Source organism: Glandiceps talaboti, chromosome 12 (genome assembly GCF_964340395.1).
Source record: "Glandiceps talaboti chromosome 12, keGlaTala1.1, whole genome shotgun sequence".
Classification (NCBI taxonomy): Eukaryota; Metazoa; Hemichordata; class Enteropneusta; family Spengelidae; genus Glandiceps; species Glandiceps talaboti.
Window position 1 is genome coordinate 12,701,422 of NC_135560.1, and position 20,118 is coordinate 12,721,539.

The 20,118-nt window shown below is 37.8% G+C and overlaps 1 protein-coding gene across 1 annotated transcript; it reads left to right on the forward strand.

The window, feature by feature from the left end:
• Positions 1-444: 444 nt before the first annotated feature.
• Positions 445-19,240, forward strand: LOC144442947 (protein Wnt-4-like). Its single transcript, XM_078132319.1, has 4 exons — positions 445-521; positions 5,882-6,156; positions 10,962-11,224; positions 18,779-19,240. The coding sequence occupies exons 1-4, from the start codon at positions 445-447 to the stop codon at positions 19,238-19,240; spliced, it is 1,077 nt and encodes a 358-aa protein (XP_077988445.1).
• The last annotated feature ends 878 nt before the right edge of the window (positions 19,241-20,118 follow it).

Below are 20,118 nucleotides of genomic sequence, written 5' to 3' on the forward strand. Positions count from 1 at the left end.
CGTCTGCCAAGGTCCTTGGGATACTACTGTCTCTGAAGTGTTTCCTGCCTGCGAGCCACACGAATTACGCCGCGGAAATTATCGCAGCTTTTGACTTTAACTTTAACCTCGTTCAGAGATTGAAGAGATATTCAGTGTCACCTGCGCTAATTACACTTTCTTAACAACTTGCGATCGAGGCTCCGCCCAGTAACTTCTCCACGACTGTTCAAGTTTTGCGCACTGTCTCAAACGGTTCTCAATGCCAACCTATAACGACAAGATGATGATCATTTCAGTTTTGGCGATTCTTTGATTTCACTGAGGTGGATTTAAAACATCGAACATCGAGTTGATTTGTACTTGGAAACACAACACTGAGCTCTATGAAGTCTGGAACCAGGGACATATCTTTGACTTGTGCACTTAACCAATATAACATCAACTAGTTAATCCTATGGAACTATGCAGTTGACGGGCTATTTTGCCTTTATAGGTGGACTCCTGTGCTTAGAAGCGCAAATAGCGTTAGGTTACTCAAGGTAAGTTTTATAAAAGTGCATTTTTCAACTAAGCTGTTTTCAGATTTAACTCTAATTCCTCTACAAACAATACCCGTTTCATATGTTTAGGGAAATCTTCTTGCATATTTCGTGTTACCGGGTCAACCAGTGCATGTCGATGTCGCTGGTGAACGGTATTAAATGGAAATAGCTTTCGGAGTGGGTGTAAATCAAGCATGTGGATGAACTGAACCAGTCATAAACCCTGGCCAAAGTTATGATTAAAATGAAGGTAAACAAAATTACTGTACATGTGGATGAACTGAACGACCGTCTTTTGCGCTAGTCTCCGATATCAGAGGAAATCCCAAAGTAGCCGGTTTCAAAACAGTCCAGATGGTTTATTTTAATAACGAACTGGGAATGCTGCAGCACTGTGAGGCTTCGACAAAGTAAGGAAACTAGAGAAACTTCATATGTACGCAGTGTGCTGTTAAAAGCAGACTTCAGTCAAACACTGTCTAACTTGCTTGTAAAACCTGGCCATTCACCAAGTTTCAAGTTTTCCGTTTCCACCGAGTGTTTTGCGCATGACGAGCATACAGTACTCAAAAGAATTAAATCACAGCAGTTTATAGAATAAACTCGAAGTTTTGCATTCATCTCTAAATTGTAAACTTCGACAACGATTCGCAATTTTAGCGTGTGAAAGAAAGCTTTTATTGTTCGGATTTTATAACACGTAACTGCTAGTTTTACTTTAATTGCTACCTGGAGGATGTCTATTCCCCAGCTACCCACCTTTCACACTCCATGCTCCAACGCACAGCGAGAGAAATATTTGAACGTCTGCGAAAAATTGCTATAATCTCTTATCTTTCTCGAAATTGTCTTATTCCGATTTTTCTTTTTGGGATCACAGTACGCTCCCCGTATGTAGAATACTTAGTCGGAGTTTACGACTTCGCTTCCGTGATTTACGACATTTTGTTCAGCCGGAACACCATGGAGGTTAAAGTTCATGTCGAAGGGTATCATCTACAGCGGTTTATTTGTAGAACGATCGATAGTGCAAGATAGAGGCGCTACTGTATATAACCATTACTATTCGTTAATGGGTATAAATAAAATCGTATTTCGATGTTGTATTGTAAACCTTTTATGCATGGCATATGTATGTATGTATGTATGTATGTATGTATGTATGTATGTATGTATGTATGTATGTATGTATGTATGTATGTATGTATGTATGTATGTATGTATGTATGTATGTATGTATGTATGTATGTATGTATGTATGTAAGTGTGTATGTATGTGTGTTGTGTGTGTTGTATGTATGTATGTATGTATGTATGTATGTATGTATGTATGTATGTATGTATGTATGTATGTATGTATGTATGTATGAATGAATGTATGTATGTATGTATGTATGTATGTATGTATGTATGTATGTATGTATGTATGTATGTATGTATGTATGAATGAATGTATGTATGTATGTATGTATGTATGTATGTATGTATGTATGTATGTATGTATGTATGTATGTATGTATGTATGTATGTATGTATGTATGTATGTATGTATGTATGTATGTATGTATGTATGTATGTATGTATGAATGAATGTATGTATGTATGTATGTATGTATGTATGTATGTATGTATGTATGTATGTATGTATGTATGTATGTATGTATGTATGTATGTATGTATGTATGTATGTATGTATGTATGTATGTATGTATGTGTACGCGCACGCCTATATTTGCGCACATACACACATACACACACACAGACACAGATAGATATATATATATATATAGTGTCAATTGTGAGCGTTGTATATTACATTTTTTTTAATGATTTGTACCATACCACACTCTCTCTCTGGTACTGTGTGTAGCGTAAACTAAAAATTGTTTGATTGAAGTCAATGGATATGGTACATGGACACTGACATCTACGTGGAAATCCACATGAAACGGACACCATACTACTAGTAGTAGTACATGTCATGTATTCCATCATGTCTGTCATCACACTGGTCTTCTTAATGTCTGTTAAATCAGGCTTTGGGGGCACACTTAATGCAACCTTAACATAATTCCCACTCACTTGAACATGGAGGCGAGATGTGTTTTTGTTTATTATAATGGGCTATCAGTGCATGTATCGGACCTCACAAGTGGCGGTAAGCTCTGTCAGCTTGACATGGACACTGGGTGAGAAGAGAGTACTTCGACTCCTCAATGTGCCGATAGAGTTAGGGACACAGCAAACGCTGTGTTGGGAGTGGGTTGTTTTTTGTAAACAATCTGTACAAAGGTGGTTTATTTGGTGTAGAAAGTGAACTAGAAGGAGATATCAATTTAATCGTTATCGTTACTATCACCGCCGCAGGGATTGTAGAATATGGAATTATAGTTTACGTGAATTACTTTTTATGGACCCGAGACCCAGGGGCAGTGACCTTATCCGGAAGTAATCTATGTATAAGACACTACTTAAAATTGTAACCATGGCCCCTAGTGTGTTGTTAGGTGAACCAATAAATGTCTTGGTATAAGAAATTACAGCAACCTTGCGGCTGACGAATAGTGCTTTTAGAAAAGTGTACGTATAAAAGTTATCGAGTTTGTGACTTTCAACAATAAATTCATAGTCTAAAGTTTGTGTGATTTCGTTGACTGAGCTATTAAATTTATATAGGGCTTGAAAGTATACTTTACCGAGAACACAACGCCTGAAAGGTGTCTAATAATATGAACGAGTTCGTTTTGAATTTTTTTGTCCGCTAAAATCTGTAAACAGACTTGTATACGCTTGTTAACGTCGGAATTTTCATTACCGATTTTAATGTGTCAAAACCTTCACAAACAGATACTAACACATTGATGGCAAATTTACACCTTTCCGCATTGCACCTAAGTGTAGATTTACATATCGCACCTTGTTGTCGGCAGTTTTCTTTGAAGAGTTGTATTTTGTAAACAACCCTTGCGCCGTATTCTTCTTGTACACATTCCTCACCCAATATCCAACAAGGTTAAGCATATGTCTGCTTTTTCTATAAATATGTACAGTTTACCGATTACTACTTCAGTAACCAGTACGTAGTCCAGTAGCTTCGAATTTCAAGATCTCCGTTCATTCGAAGCCATAGACTACGAGCAAGAAACTGCCCCGTCATCGAAGTGTACCGTACCGTCTAGTTATCGTTACGATTTACACCTTCACTCACATTTGGCATCCAGACCATTAAACTGGCCATGCGACGAGGCCATGTCTTGCTCTGAATCCTAATCTGATTACAATCTAACATAGACGTTGACAAGTTGTCCAATTTTGTCACATTATCTTTTGTTTGAATCGCCTTTTATATGACTTGTTCACATTATTACCTTGATAGCAACCACAGTCATCAACCATCGTAATCTAGTGATATCCTTCACCGAATCTCAAGTTCTCTCTATTATTTTTTGGAGATGATTCGATGCCACATTGGCATCCAGATTATCACCATTAAGACGAAAACACAAACTTGTAATATAGAAAAGATTATGTTTAAGGAAAATAATTCATAAAGGTAATAAAAATGATGGACTTGAACAACGAGCCGACATCTACATCATATTGTAATCGGGTTGGTCTTCGGACTCCATGCTACCCGTTCTTTTTTCAGCACACTCCAAGTGCAATGTGCGTGAAGTGGAACATGAAACGTATAAACTGCATATGATATTTGATGTGATGTGTCCCTTAGGTAGAGACCTGTACGTACGTTTACGTACCAGGTAGGCTACTGACGTCAACCTGTTAAGTTGCTAAGTTTACGGTAGTACCATGGAAGGCCAGTGATGACGTCACTAGTCGAGTGCTATCCTTCATCGAATATTAGGTTAGAGATGATGATACCAGGTTGGCATCCAGACTACAACGTCACCAAACGTGTACGTCACCAAGCCTACCTGTATGTAACTAAGTTTACGTAATAGCAGGAAGGCCAGTGACGTTACCAAGCCTACCTGTACATGGAGGTAGAAGGGGATACCTCCTTGGTTTACACTCGGACCACATTTATACTCCATGATACCAGGAAAGTCACTGACGTCACCGTGACCAACTCTATCTGTACATGCCATCAACGTCACCAAACCTACATATACCGCAGACCTGTACGTAGCTAAGTTTACGTAATACCACTGACGTCACCAAACCTAAATGATATTACTAAAGTGTAGAATGATATGCAGGAAATAATGTTGTAGTGATAAACAGGATCCGTTGTAATTCGTGCATTTTCACATCTAATTATTGCTATTCACACATAGTATTGCAATTTTAAAGATTGATAAGAATCTTTTTACATTGGCAATTACAACTAAAATGATGTAGGCTTGGTGTTGAACTCATGGGGCATTACGTTTTTGACACAAAGATAGACATATTTCGACTCTAGACTAACAATAACAGAGACACAATAAACACAGCAGGATCCTCTGCACTATCACATTGAACTCTGATAAGCGTTGCTATTCTCACAGTGCATTAAAAACAGGCTTGATGATTTTAATGGCTGCAATAATATTGTTTATTTTCTAACTGATAATCAACATTTAAACTTGACTACTTCTACATCCCCACTATGCACGACACCTATGTAATTGTTTCATTTACATTAGGAGTTTTCTGAGGGTGTTTAATAAATTTCATGTTGCATGGGTGAAACATCAAGCCTACATCATTTTAGCTGTATATTACTGAGTTCTATATTTATAGTGTTACTCCGCCCAGGGGGTGGGGGGGCTATTACATTAGGGTTCCATCTGTTTGGCCGGCCGACCGGCCGCGCATGCATGCTTGCCTGCGTGTATGTGTGCGCACGTTCACCCTCATATATCTCTAGCATGCACCAACTTTTTTCAACCAAAGCTGGAACAAAGGTAGCATAGCATGTTGACATATGCATGCACTCCCGTTTGTTTTTGCGACTGAATCAAATATGGCCGAATGGCAGCCATATTTTTTGTAAAATTTTACAATTTTCATCGTAACTTTAGAGGTGTAATACTAATAACTCCATTCCAGTGCCTACACACATTTTATCACAGCTTGATTTTTGATGTATGTATGTATGTATGTATGTATGTATGTATGTATGTATGTATGTATGTATGTATGTATGTATGTATGTATGTATGTAAAACTATGTATTTTTGAGTGAGAGTGAGGGTTGGGTGGGTGTGTGGGTACGTAATTAAGTTGGTATCTGTGTGTGTGTGTGTGTGTGTGTGTGTGTGTGTGTGTGTGTCTGTGTGTGTGTGTGTGTGTGTGTGTGTGTTAATCTTTTATTGTGTAGCTGATTTATAATATCCTTGTTTCAACTCCAGGTTAGGATCACTGGACAGAATTTTAGCACGGAAAGTTCGCAACACGAATTCAAAAGTTTTGGTACCGTTTGAGTTGGAATATTACTGTAATTCTCTGACATGGCTTGGTGAGAGGCAACATGAACTTTGTCGTGTGCACCCCGATATTATACCGAACACAGAAATAGGTGCGAAGCTCGCACTAGGGGAATGTCAACACCAGTTCCGACAGCAAAGATGGAATTGTCCTGTGCAAAATGCCACGGATATCTTTGATACTCGTGTCATGGCAGTCAGTGAGTATGATTTTTAATAGTTGTCTTTAGTTACTTTCGGCTCTGTCATGCCGCTAGACTCAACTGTTTTGTTACATGGTCGTAATTTTAATATGACCTTCTTAGCTATCTCTGGAAGATCTTGATTGCCTATCATAAAATTTAACGCTTTATTCAAGATATTTTTGGCGCGGTTCTCTTTCTTGACGTTGACCAGAAAGTTTCTTGCACCTTTGATTGTCTATTATATACACGGCTTACTGCAATCAATCAATCAGTTTATTTCAGAACAATATTGAACATTACGTAAAAGGTGATTTATAGATAATAAAAGTGAATACGTTTATTATACAAAATCATGATTGGGAGAGAAGTTGCCCTCTCCCCTCAAAAATGGGTTGCCCATTCGTTTAGTTCTATTCACAAGGATGCAACAACTTAACCAAATGCAGTATACTAGTACTTGGTCAATACTAGTATTATTGTCACAGTAGTCGATCTTCAAAGATACCGACTGTCTCACAAACAAAAGTTCTTTGGATAGAAGAACCTGCTGTAACGTTGTCCCCCTCATAAAATCGAAAGTGATTGCAGAGAAACCAAATGCCTCCATTATGTTTGAAGTAACCTCGTACTCCGTAAAGGATTTTCTCTGCTAAGTAATTGAAATTGAAAAGTGATCAGAAATGACAGTGGCTACCAGTTTTTCCTATCTTGGCTTTGCAGTAGCATTTCCCTAAGGCATAATAATGATTTAATTTTCTTAATGCACGTGTATGTCTCTGAAGATCTCATTATCTCTTCGCGAGAAGTAGTTGAAGGTGTTTTTGTTTATCGTCAAAGCTGTAATTTTACAACGTGTCTTTTACTTTTTATGAGTAACACTATTTGTATATTGCTAGTAAAGACTAGTTCGTAAACTATATCAAACCCATTGCCTATATGATGGTGACACACACACATAGATACATAGATACATACATACATGCATACATGCATGCATGCATACATACATACATGCATAGTTACATACATACATACATACATACATACATACATACATACATACATACATACATACACACATACACACACACACACATACATACATACATACATACATACATACATACATACATACATACATACACACACACACACATACATACATACATACATACATACATACATACATACATACATACATACATACATACATACATACATACACAAGTATATGTTTATCTATTGAATTGGCAATATAGATGAGGAATGGGTAATTATGTTGGATTTTCAGTTAATAAAACAAGTTACTGTATCGTCTTTTTTTATTTTTCTCAAGTAGAAAGACGTTTTTAAGATGTTTTATTATTTAAAATCAACAATAACCGAACACAGTGTGGTCACATCACATAATTTGCATTTAAACTTGGTAGCAGGGCGATGAGATAATCAGGCGCTCTTGTGTCATCATATACAAAATTTTAATCCACCTGGACTTATAAAAGTGGGTCAATGCATTTCATCACACGTGTGGTATTACAATTTTGCCAGACCGTTTACAAAACATTGTCGGCCTCTGAACAAGACAAATCCATTTGGGGGAGCAGTGTTAGCAGACATACACCATATCATCGGATAAAAATAAATCTATAGGCTCCAAACAGGCAAACGAAATAGTTGTCTTTGTATATAGTCCTGCTTGGAGACGTAGTGATTCGGGACTCGATTCTGACAATTGTCCCTCTTGAGGGACATAGTCAATATTGCGTCCCGTATACTTTCTGCAACCAGGACTATGTTTATATCTTGATAATAATAATAATAATAATAATAATATTTATTTCTTATCGAGCGCATTACATTAAAACAATCTCAATGCGCTGAACAAAAAGTATAAAATTATTTTAAAAGGTACATATACACAAGTATAAACATGATATGAAACATGATACACATAAAAAGACACGGAATGACAATTAAAAGACTGAAATGTAAACAAGTTTAGTTTCCAGCCATATTAGAAATCGCCTTGCGCCGAATAAGTTTGTTCATGTTGTAGCTTACTATACTCCGTGCAAGGGTGAATACAGTTTTAAAGACTGGGGGAAAACAACAAAATATTGCTCAAATTTGTTTGGCGAAAAACATGACGTAATGTTTTGTGGACTACATTTTTCCAGCATCAGTTTAGGAATGTATACATCCGTTGTTAATTTATTTGTTCAGCAACCCTAGTGCATTTACTCCTAATAACTAGTATTCTAATATTCCGAGTTTGGACCATTTCCTGGGTCGTTAACCTCTGTTGGTGATAGACATGCATAGCAGGTCAATAACGTTGAGTGAGTGACAGCCATTCGTGTCACTTGGTGATAAGCAAATATGAAGTAGACGTGTGTCACTCGCCACACCATGTTTCATATCAGATCGAGGCTGCTACTGGTAAATATCTCCTGTAGTGACAGTTGACACACGCCACCTGTCTGAGAATCAGTATCCGTATGTACATTGCTAGTCTAGTTCCTATACGGTATCGTTACAATTTACACCAGTGGTTTAGTTAGAGACCACGTTGGCAGCCAGACTATAATATACTGCTGGAAACATTTCGTTTCGTGTACTTTTGGCGTTTGCAACCGTTCTGGAAATTTATGCTCTGAGGACTCCAACACCTCTTCGGAGGGTAACAAAGATGTTACGGAGTTCTCAGAATTCCTCGAGCGAGTTTTAAAGTTACAGTGTCCAAGGTGCACGGTGTTGATTAAAGTGGCGGCACATAGTAAATGTTGGAGACAAAATTGGGAGCCGTGTAAAATAGCGCCGTCTGAACCGAGATCCCATTTTCGGGTGAAACCAGTGTACAACTGCATACTTTTATGCATATTATACCAAACCCAGCATCCACACTGCGTAATAGAAGTGTCCTAATAACCCAGACCGTAGCATATTTCGTAGACTGGTGCTTCTTTAATGAAATAAATAAAACTATTGCAATGATGTGGTGATACACATTGATAATTGTCATAATTTTTTCAGAGCGATGAGGGCTATAAAATCACTTACAAAATCATGAGAACTATCAATTCAATGCTTAGATCTCCGGTTTTTTTTTGAAAGTGTGAACCGACTGTCGCTAATCTACATATTTCGGTACCCCAACAAATCATGCTATAATGTTACTTTGACATATCTGAACTGTATCTGTACCAGGTAATAATTAATGTACTTGATTCTAGAGGTGATTAAACATAGCTTGGTAGTTGGAATAACATACAGGTATTTCAATACGAAACAAAGCTACTACCAACAAGAAGAACATAAAGTTTAATTAATTAATTAATTAATTAATTAATTTATTTATTTATTTGAGATGTCTACAGGATTACCCCATTTATAGACACTCAGAAATTGGAAAAGGCTAATAAAATGCATTCAATATTTACAAAACTAATAAAAAAAATAAAAATATAGAAAAGATACTATCACCGAAACTCCGTTATATTCACAAATAAACTATTTCATTTAGGACACTTTTTTCTAAAATTACTGAGACTGGAAAATATGTCAGCGTTTTGCAAGGTATTGATAAAACTGAAGGTCCTAGGTGAAAACGAGTTTTTTCCATTGAGTAGAATTAAAACGAGCCACTGTAAAAGTGTAGTGGGAACGGAGATTCCTGGAGGGAACATGAAAGGGAACTGTACATTGAGTTAAAAAGAGCCATTTAAACATTTATATAAAAAGACTGCATCCAGCAATTTCCTACGAGATTGAAGGCTTTGAATGTTGAAATACTGACAAAGATTTTTGTCACTTGCCGAGATCTCATTATCCGAAACAATCGAGCCGATATTCCTACAGCAAAGTTTAATCCGATTTTATCTGAAGGTACTCATTTGAGGGTTTGAAAGGAGCTCTAGATAATAAAACCACAACCAAGCTTTGGGCCATTAAGTTAAAGACTGTTCAATTAATCAATGAATTTAGAATTTGCAAGAAACGATCAACAATTGTTCAGTGACCACCATTATGTACTACGTACAGTGATATAATTAGAGCCGACAATCAAATCTTATCGACCGACACAAATAATCATGTACGCCTCGTTGATGTCACATCGTCGTAAACCACAGCCTCTCGTCGCGGAAGAAATGATTATCGCAAATCAGAACTGTTAATATTTCTTCCGCGGCGCTGCGAAATAAAGCGATGCGTCTTGTACGGTGTCGTAAAAGAGGCTGTGGTTCACGACTATGGCGAGAATGTGATGTCATCTTTGTGACAGTTCGAGTCACCGCAGACCAAACAGTTATTCATATGCTAAGGTGCGAGGAACTAAAATAAAAAGAAAAGTTGTGAGAAGTGAAAACTTTTATAATTAGCCAAACAGTCACAGCGAGTCAAACCCATCTGTAATTGGCATTGGCATTGTCTCAAATATATGTTTATATTAGTCGCACAAAAAACACCATCATTCACTTCTCTAGGTTTACTTTTATTACAATTCACACCTGCTCTGAGAGTAGTAGTATAAATAACGAGACTATTCCATTTGGAATAACATCGACTGATTAAAATACGCATTGTATATATCAATTTTCACTGTGACATGCTCAACGTACATACGAAAAAGTTGAACATCGGTTCCGGGTTTCCGCGTTTACAACTACTAGAGTTGTATTCGTGTTAAAACTCTTCAGGATTCCTTTAATGCCTGTTGTCGTCTGATGATTTTCTTTTTTGATGTCCTTTCCTTATTGAACATTCAGATATACAAATTAATTTTCTTTCTTTCTTTCTTTCTTTCTTTCTTTGTATGACAGGGAGTTCAGAGACTGCCTTTTTGCATGCAGTGATGTCAGCTGGAGTTGCATATTCCGTGACGAGGGCGTGTGGTGAGGGGGAGCTTCAAGAGTGTGGATGTGACAACAAATATCGTCCCACAGGTGATGAGAGTAAATGGAATTGGGATGGCTGTAACGACGATATAAGATATGGATCGTATTTCGCTACTGATTTCATGGATGGAGATGGTGACGATGGAACCACGCTTATGAATAATCATAATAATGAAGCTGGTAGGCAGGTAAGGCATTCACATATCCATCCACCCATCCATCCATTCATCCATCCATCCATCCATCCAACCATCCAACCATCCATCCATCCATCCATCCATCCATCAAATTCATACTCCCAACATTCATCCATCATGGCATACATTCATGAAAGCATGCACAGAGATATTTTCTGCCACAAAAATGTATATACATCTAGATAGATAGATAGATAGATAGATAGATAGATAGATAGATAGATAGATAGATAGATAGATAGATAGATAGATAGATAGATAGATCGAAAGAAAGAAAGATACTAGATGGATAGATATACATACATACATACATACATACATACATACATACATACATACATACATACATACATACATACACACACACCCACACCTACCTACCTACCTACCTACATACATACATACATACATACATACATACATACATACATACATACATACATACATACATACATACATACATACATACATACATACCTTTAATACAACAAAATGACAGAGAAAATGGGGGGGGGGTGTTCAAGATAAGACGACCCATGACTGAATGAACTACAACCTGAGTGGATAGGCTCCAGGCCCTTCACGTCCAACCGTTCTTAACTATACTAGACTAGTGAGAATGTCAGGGATCCCGTAGAGTTATTCAATTTGACTTGCGTACCTGTACTCACGGCCGTTAAACTTCCTAGTACGTCAAGTCAAGCTTGACCTTATGCATGCTCCAGTGTCAACCTATAAAACACGAAAATCGTAAACTTCATATAAAATCTTTCCGTTCATGTTTGTTGAACTCGTATTTTTAAACGTATATATTATATATATTATATTACATCCTTATTCTTTTGAATTAAGTCTACATATATATACAAATATATAATTATAGTCAAATTTATTTTTGTATGTATGTATGTATGTATGTATGTATGTATGTATGTATGTATGTATGTGTGTGTGTGTGTGTGTGTGTGTGTGTGTGGGTGGGTGGATGGATGGATGGATGGATGGATGGATGGATGGATGGATGGATAGATAGATAGATAGATAGATAGATAGATAGATAGATAGATAGATAGATAGATAGATAGATAGATAGATAGATAGATAGATAGATAGATAGATAGATAGATAAACAAATAAATAGATTAGATAGATAGATATAGATTTGGTATTACGATCGCACTGTCACACAAGCTCAATAAACGAACTTCGTTTAGGACAAAACCCACCCTTCCCCTTATAATTAACCGAACATCCATAGTGCTACATCGATACGTTTATATATGATGTAAACCATGTAGCGGTCACACCACTACGGTCGATGAGATGTAAAACATAGTGGTAAACACATTAAAATACTACCGGAAACCCAACACAATGTGTATATCACATATATAATAGAAATAAATTTTAACCACCTTATCAACATCTCAGAACCTATTATTGAAGACGTGAAAGTTTTCGAAATTTGGTTAGAAGTGCGAAAATGAAGTTCAGCACCCGGATTCCCCTAAACGAACGAAGTTCGTTGTATTTGAGCTTGTGTGACATTGTGTGTGTGATCGTCCGTAAGTTGATCTTGGTTTTAACATTTTACCACCGAAAAAAAATCTGTCCACATGTGCGTTTTTGTCTTCAGCTACAGCCACATTCTGTTTACAAATTTCGGGGCTTCGAAAGTTTGCTGGCCTCGATTAATGGACTGTTAGACGTCGTGGATAGTGTAGTAGTAGCCAGACAAGCGTTGTAAATTCATGGTTGCCACACAAGTAAGACAACTTGCCCATATATTGTTCTATTGAGTCGAGTAGCCAGACAGGGAATAAATTTAACGCGAAGGACACGCAAGTCAACTGAAAACACGAACTGTGTGTGTTTTTATAGCCGGAACCATGAGCCTAGGGCTTAGTTTCAAACATAACGGTTTTCTGCTTGAGGTATTTTACATCAATATATTGCCTATGGCTGATTAGACGCCATTAACCTGTGAGTGACACGTATAGGTTTATACGTCATTAAAGCTTTGGCTCAACTTTTGTAAGTTCAGACGTACAGGCACGCATTGTAGGGGCCGTATAACTTGAACCAACTGAAATGATACAAACAAATACTAAATCAATGGTGATTGGGGGATTATCAATCTTAGTACAAGAATCTGGACTATGTGCTTTTACAAGTACAGCATCTTACGCACGGGAGGTCTTTGGGTTAACTTTTTTTTCCAACCTTAATTTACGATGAACACTCGTGGATTCACGTTTCTTTCGGAGCACAAACCGTGATATTGTCGCGAAGTTCAAGGTCAACTTTCTCCACGTTTCACGTTCGATTTTCTGTATCTGCGATATATGTCCAATCACACCCAAAGATATAGAATGAAAATATTGTTTCCTCGCTGGTATTCAATGAACGACTACTACGTTCAAGTGCAGTGTAGCCCTAACGTTATATCCAGTTGTTCGTGTTCTTGACAAGGTAGTGTTGCGAGTTAGCATGGATTCCTGTCAAAGTTAAGATAAAAAGAGCTATATTTGAATAACAAAGACACCACTTTTAAAGTATCATCTATACTTTAACCGTATTAACTAATAACATTTACCATGACAACCCATGACAAGTATATTACGAAGGGGGGGGGGTGTAACGTTATAACACCTTTCGCAAGATAGCAACTATCCTGAAGTTCTTCTCCGAGAACGCGACTTTCCCTCAGTTCTTCTCCAATAATCTAGCGCATCCATCGACGATGGAACTGCTATAAGAACAAAATACTATTACACCGGTAACAGAGAACTGTTCGCCTATCCGACAAAATGATCCAAATTTCAGTAAGTTTATTCGTTTCCACGATGAAACTCGTCGACGGTTAGGAGTCGTCAAATTATTTAACATAGCAATTTCATCTCTAATAATAGTCTAGAATGGGCAGCTTTTAGCACAACCCAAACAACAAGACATGTGCATTCGGGGTCTGGAATTACTTACTGTCGTAAAACAATTTTACTGCCAACGACAAAGGTCATAGAAACCATTTGATAGACTGCCAGCATGATTCATACCTCTCCCGGGAATATTTGCTGTGGAATTTACGGTAATGTTGTAAACTGTATTACCTCTACTACAAGTGATCATTGATGAGTTTGATGTAACAACCCCCGTAAAAGGGTACTTAGCCAGGTTTGTCTAGTTCCTTGCTTGTCACATCCACCAAAGAAACACATGAGTGAATAAACGAACACAACATAAGTATTAATGAATGTACAGTACATGCAGTAAGGGAATTAAGAAAATGGAGGACGGATGCATAGTTGCCGAACTCATAGTTGTACGATATGTTGATATCCATGGCACTAAATAACACACCTTTGACCAGGTATATTTTCAATGTTGTCACATTTGAGTCCTATATCCGTTAACAATAATCAAGCCCATATAAAGGGGAATTATTCTATTCTATACGTCGGCATTAGTTCAGAGTCGTTTTTTTTAACACTGTACGTTGCATCCGCTGTTTGACCCAAATTGGAGTGCACGGCAGCCGACTTCTGCTTTATCAAATTGTATAAAATCACAGGCTAGCCTTCACAGATCTTTGCGGTAGAGCGGATATGCTGCAAATGAAATCTGTTCGCTCAGTGATTTACGGTAGAAGTTTGTGTAGAGAGGAATTTGTCATTGACAAAATCGTGTTGTTCCCATCGTAAAAAAACACTACAAATCGATGTACGATGAAAAGAATTCTTACTAAAGACGACACGTCAAGGTCCCCCGTTCACTTAGCCCTACACATACCCCCACATCTCCGAGTAAAAGGTCGAACGAACGCCGCACTTTTTATTCGCAAATTGTTGTCGCTATATAATGTTCCAAATCTCTTTATATTTGCCTTTCTGATTAGTCACTGTGTAGTTCAAGCCCAAGGAGGCAGTGGACGGGAAATTTCTATGCCCAAACATGCGATGGGTTCCGCTCTCTTTATACAATGATATTCTAACCACACTAAATAATAAAACTGAATTGGTAGCCTTCGTTCTGATGCCCTTTTACTATCACAGTACTGAAAGACCCCTCTTTCCCCCACCCCTGCCTCCTTTGGAGTCGTCCAATTACGCCAACAGCATAAAAACCTCCTCCATTGCCACCATCGATCCACAAAATGTTATGAGGCAAAGAAAGGTGTAAACGAAGAATAATATATTGTCCCAATAGCACGAAGACCAAACACATACATAACTAATTTCGGGATGAGTTACAAAAAAGGATATTATGAACTGAATGAAGTTAAACTTAATCTAGTAAACATTCATTCTCTATTGTAAAGAATATACGAAAATTTATTAATATGTCTTGCAGGATGAAACATTTGTGATGTGGCTGCTGTCAGCAATACATTTCGCGAAGTATCTAGGCAATTACATGTGTGAATGGACGAAGAGAGTATGGAATCTTACTATTCCCTCCGACAGTGTAATTATGGAAGACTTAGATTGTTGTAGAATGTGCATGAGTCCCAGAGCATGGTGAATCAATACTACCGCAGCTAATTGAACTTGTTTTTGAGGCTTTAAACAGTTCAACACGCGATCGCTTTCAACATATTAAAGAGTGCGCCCCCCCCCCCAAAAAAAAATAACGATGGGTGTTGACTGAAGTACCACATACGTGTAGTGACTTGAAAATGTGGTTTCACTCCGCTGCCTCCTTCTCTGCTACACCACTGCCGCTCTCTCCGACACTTGATATTATGGCTTTGTTTGTGTTTGCGATGCCATTGTATAAAGTCTTAAAAAGACACTAAAATACGGAAAGTATAGTTGAATTTGACTTGGAAAAAAATTCTATGGCTTATAAAATTTCACAAAGAGAATTTATAATCGTCTTTAAATTAAATGCCTGATATGCGATTGAAAGGATTGTGTCAAGTTTCAGGCTTCAAGGAAAATGCACTTCCGGTCCTTTATACAAGCTTTCTCAATATTCGAAGTCATTGACATCTATATTTATCTTATTAGCATTCTAATATTTCAAATGACGACGGTACTTATAAAAGGAGCGTGCTCAATTTAGTCAGTGTAAAAAAGTGACGATAAAAATTCACCAGTAGAAAGAGGTTGTCTACTTACCTTTTGAGCGCTTGGCGGGAGATATTTTTACGATATGAGCACAGCCCGGTCGTCAAAATACTAGCTCGTGATTCTCCCTACGAAATAAAATCAAAGAAAGAAAGTTCAAACTTAAATTGATTAAATCGATTGCGCTATATCTATTTTAGTGGTTTGGGCCCAGGGGTTCACTGCAGTCCTGGAAGCATATAGTGTAGTTAAAACGGGATTGTTTGAACATAAAAACAAGAATAACTCTGACATCAATATTTCACGATCCCATCGTACGCATTATTTTTATTGCATAGACCAAGAACACGATAATATATGTATTGATTTATTTTCATTAACTCTGAAGACTACTGGGTTACAGCAATCAAAATATTTCAAAGTCTTCGGCTGAGTAGAGTTGAATTATGTGTATCCAAATCTGTGTTGTTGATTTAGGAATTTGAACACTGATATGGAGATTTTTTTCGGATGATGGCGTAGCATCCATACCAGGTACATATGCGTCAGACCACGTCACTATGCAGTTTTGATTCAGACGTGAAATGCCATCTATCAATAGTGTAATACCATCGAAACATAATTTTGCATTGGGTGTTGACTTGTTTGAATTCGTTTAATTTTCTCTGTATCTGTTAGATTAAGGGGTCCGATTCAGGTATATTCAATTTATTACTGTTGCCGCTGATTCAACGGCTGTGCGTTGTACCGATGCCGTTAAATGGAGGTCTGATAGTTTACGACGATATGGATATTTACGTGCCTTCATACTGTGGTGTTACTGTTACGACGATGTGGTTATGCCTACAAAACACATACATAATAGTTATCTTCTCTGTCTCTTGGCTCCATAGCACAATACCTTGTAGAGACTAACTATAGAACTCAATATTGAGAGCCTTATAACCCATGTTACACTTTAGTCTGTAAATACAACTCGCCAGACACTAGGTAAATTCGCACAGACAAGCGACTATAGAGGTTAAATTTTTTATTATAAGACTGTTCAATAATATGACCAGAATCAACAAGGGACTGTGTTTGGAGCGTGCCCTATGAACCTAGACTGAAGATTGATTTGACCCCGTTCTCTAATATACTCTACAGTGTAGTACAAATATCTGATATATGTATCTGATTCTGATTATCCATACAGTTAATTGAGATCGACACATGGGTTTGCCCCCCAATTCCCGAGTGACGTAATACGGCAAGCAGGTCGGTCGAGACCTTAGATGACTGGAAATATCATGCTGATTGTAGGCGTGGACAAAATAGCTTTGAAATTCTATCATTATTACCAGTAATAGAATCAAACTCTACGTCGGATCATTGGATTTCCTTTGCAGTAACTGCCGAGAACACAATGTGAAACTTGCTCGATGCTTTACTTCACAGCTCCTCTTTGGTGGCCCTGTTCTGCTGTTGCCGCAAAAGGGGGTGCAGTGGTTTACGACGATGTGCTCGATGGAAAGATTAAAAATTAAATTCTTTGCAATCAAACACGATCAATCAATTGAACAGGTTTGTTTTGTGGTCAAAGATAGTCAATTTTTGATGACAATAAACAACACAAGTCTCTAGTAACGAACCCAAATTACAGAAAATACTGTAATAACACCGCGAGCTTTCTTTACTGCACTGTCATGAAATGCGGGAAGAAAATGGTTTCTTTCGCTTCTGTCGTCAATATTGTTTTGTCGGTGAGGAACCAGTTGCTGAATGAAAACTCTAAGGGCGGTGTGAAATCCCACCCTCGTATAAAACGTTATTTTACCCATTGATTTATTGTTGATGTTTAATAGGTTATACCAACGAATGGAACAAGTTTTCGGGGGGGGGGGGGGCTTTCTCAATTTCCTCTGTAGCACCATCACAGTGTCGAATTACAAGTATGGGCCAGAGCTGTATGTAAATATTAAGAGATGACGTCACGCTAACAGTCATTAATCGCAAACTTCTCAGTGTAGGTAACATGAAAAATCCACCATATTGAATGATGCATTGTGGGAATTGTGATGTAATTTCAATGCCAGTGGAAATGATTTGTCACGTTGTTTGTTACACCAAATAGTCTTTTCTCGGTTACCCAAGCCTTACAGGAAGGCTATCTTTCTGATCACCTCATATTAGATTACGAAACTAGAAATAATTTACTCTTTTCATTTGAGCATGATCAGTTTAGTTGATTTTTAAGCATAATGTTACAAGTACTATCATAGCGTCAGTATTGACAAATATATATTAAAAAGCCACAGACAGCAACAACTTCTGATAAATTACCCCACCCTCTCTACGACTCGCTTGTTCCCGCAGTGCTGTCCTTCAGGGGAATCAACCCTATTAGATCGGTTTGGCTTGCCAACACGAAACGGGGGTGCAGCACCCCTCTACAGTAGCTATTCTTACATGTACCGGTATTTTTTTTTTATTTCAGGTGATCAAGAATAATATGTTCACCAAGTGTAAATGCCATGGTGTTTCGGGATCTTGTTCGTCGAAAATCTGCTGGAGGACAATGCCACGTTTTCGCGATTTAGGAAACGTTTTGATGGACAAATATTTTCAGGCCATAAGAGTAAAGTACGCCAAGAAAAAGAAACGTTTGAGGCACCATGCGAAGAAAAAAGGCAGGATTCCCGTAGAGGAACTGGTTTTCCTGGAACCCTCACCTGATTGGTGCGAGCCGAACAAAAAACTCGGTTCCGAGGGTACACACGGTCGATATTGCAACAAGACAAGTCGTGATAGCGACAGTTGCGCTCGAATGTGCTGCGGACGAGGATACCAAATAATGGAAAGATCGGTCACAGAAAGTTGTAACTGTCGATTTCATTGGTGTTGTGTAGTCACGTGTGAAACCTGTACCAGGGACGAAGAGTTACATATATGTAATTAAAGTGAAATAAGTTCAGGTACATACTTATGTACAACAGGCCTAGGGTAGTAATGCTAGGACACAGTTTGCTGGTTGTAGATGAACAGCATCATTCAACCCCCTAAGTTCTCTGAGTGGAGATCGTGCCCCCCAATTAACGAAAAAGTTAACTACCTCAACAAATAAATCGGCGACGAGAGTAACTTGCAAAGTACAGTCATGGGTAGTGCTAACCATAAACAACAACAACAACAACAACAACAACAACTACAACAACAACTGCAAAATTCGAATGTATTTTTAAATCGTACTTTTATTTTTTTTTTGAATTTCTTGATGAACCCCAGACTTTGCTCATCAACTTCAGTTCCCAGGTCAGTCGGACCTAGTTGTTTTGTTGTTGAGCAGGAAGTGTATAAGATATACGATTGTGTATAAGACCGATGGCTCTTCCAATGTATCTTATTCACTTGGGAACTTTTTAAATGTTGACGTTCATGGTGGGGATGAACGTTGTTATCAAATGCTATCACAATCCACGTTGATGATTTTTAACCAAAACAAAGTTCTCCTAAATAGGGTTTTACCCTTTAGCCGGTATCGGCAGCAGTCCAAAAATAAGCCAGCGTATTAAATGGCATTGACCGCTTGACGTATGGAATCTCAGCTTTAAGGATGTTTTATTGGCTGTGGTGTGGTTAGGTTCATAAAAAAACCAAAGTGTGAACCGACGTAATTTACGTTGTTGAAACTTGGCTAGTGCATGTAGTGTACAATGGCTGTGTCGGACCAAAGAAACTACTGCGGCAATGCGAATGAGTAATGAAGTAATGAGTAAAAATGTCGTAGAGTTTTCCCGCCGAAAAGTTGTTATAAGTTGTGATGTACATGTAACTGTA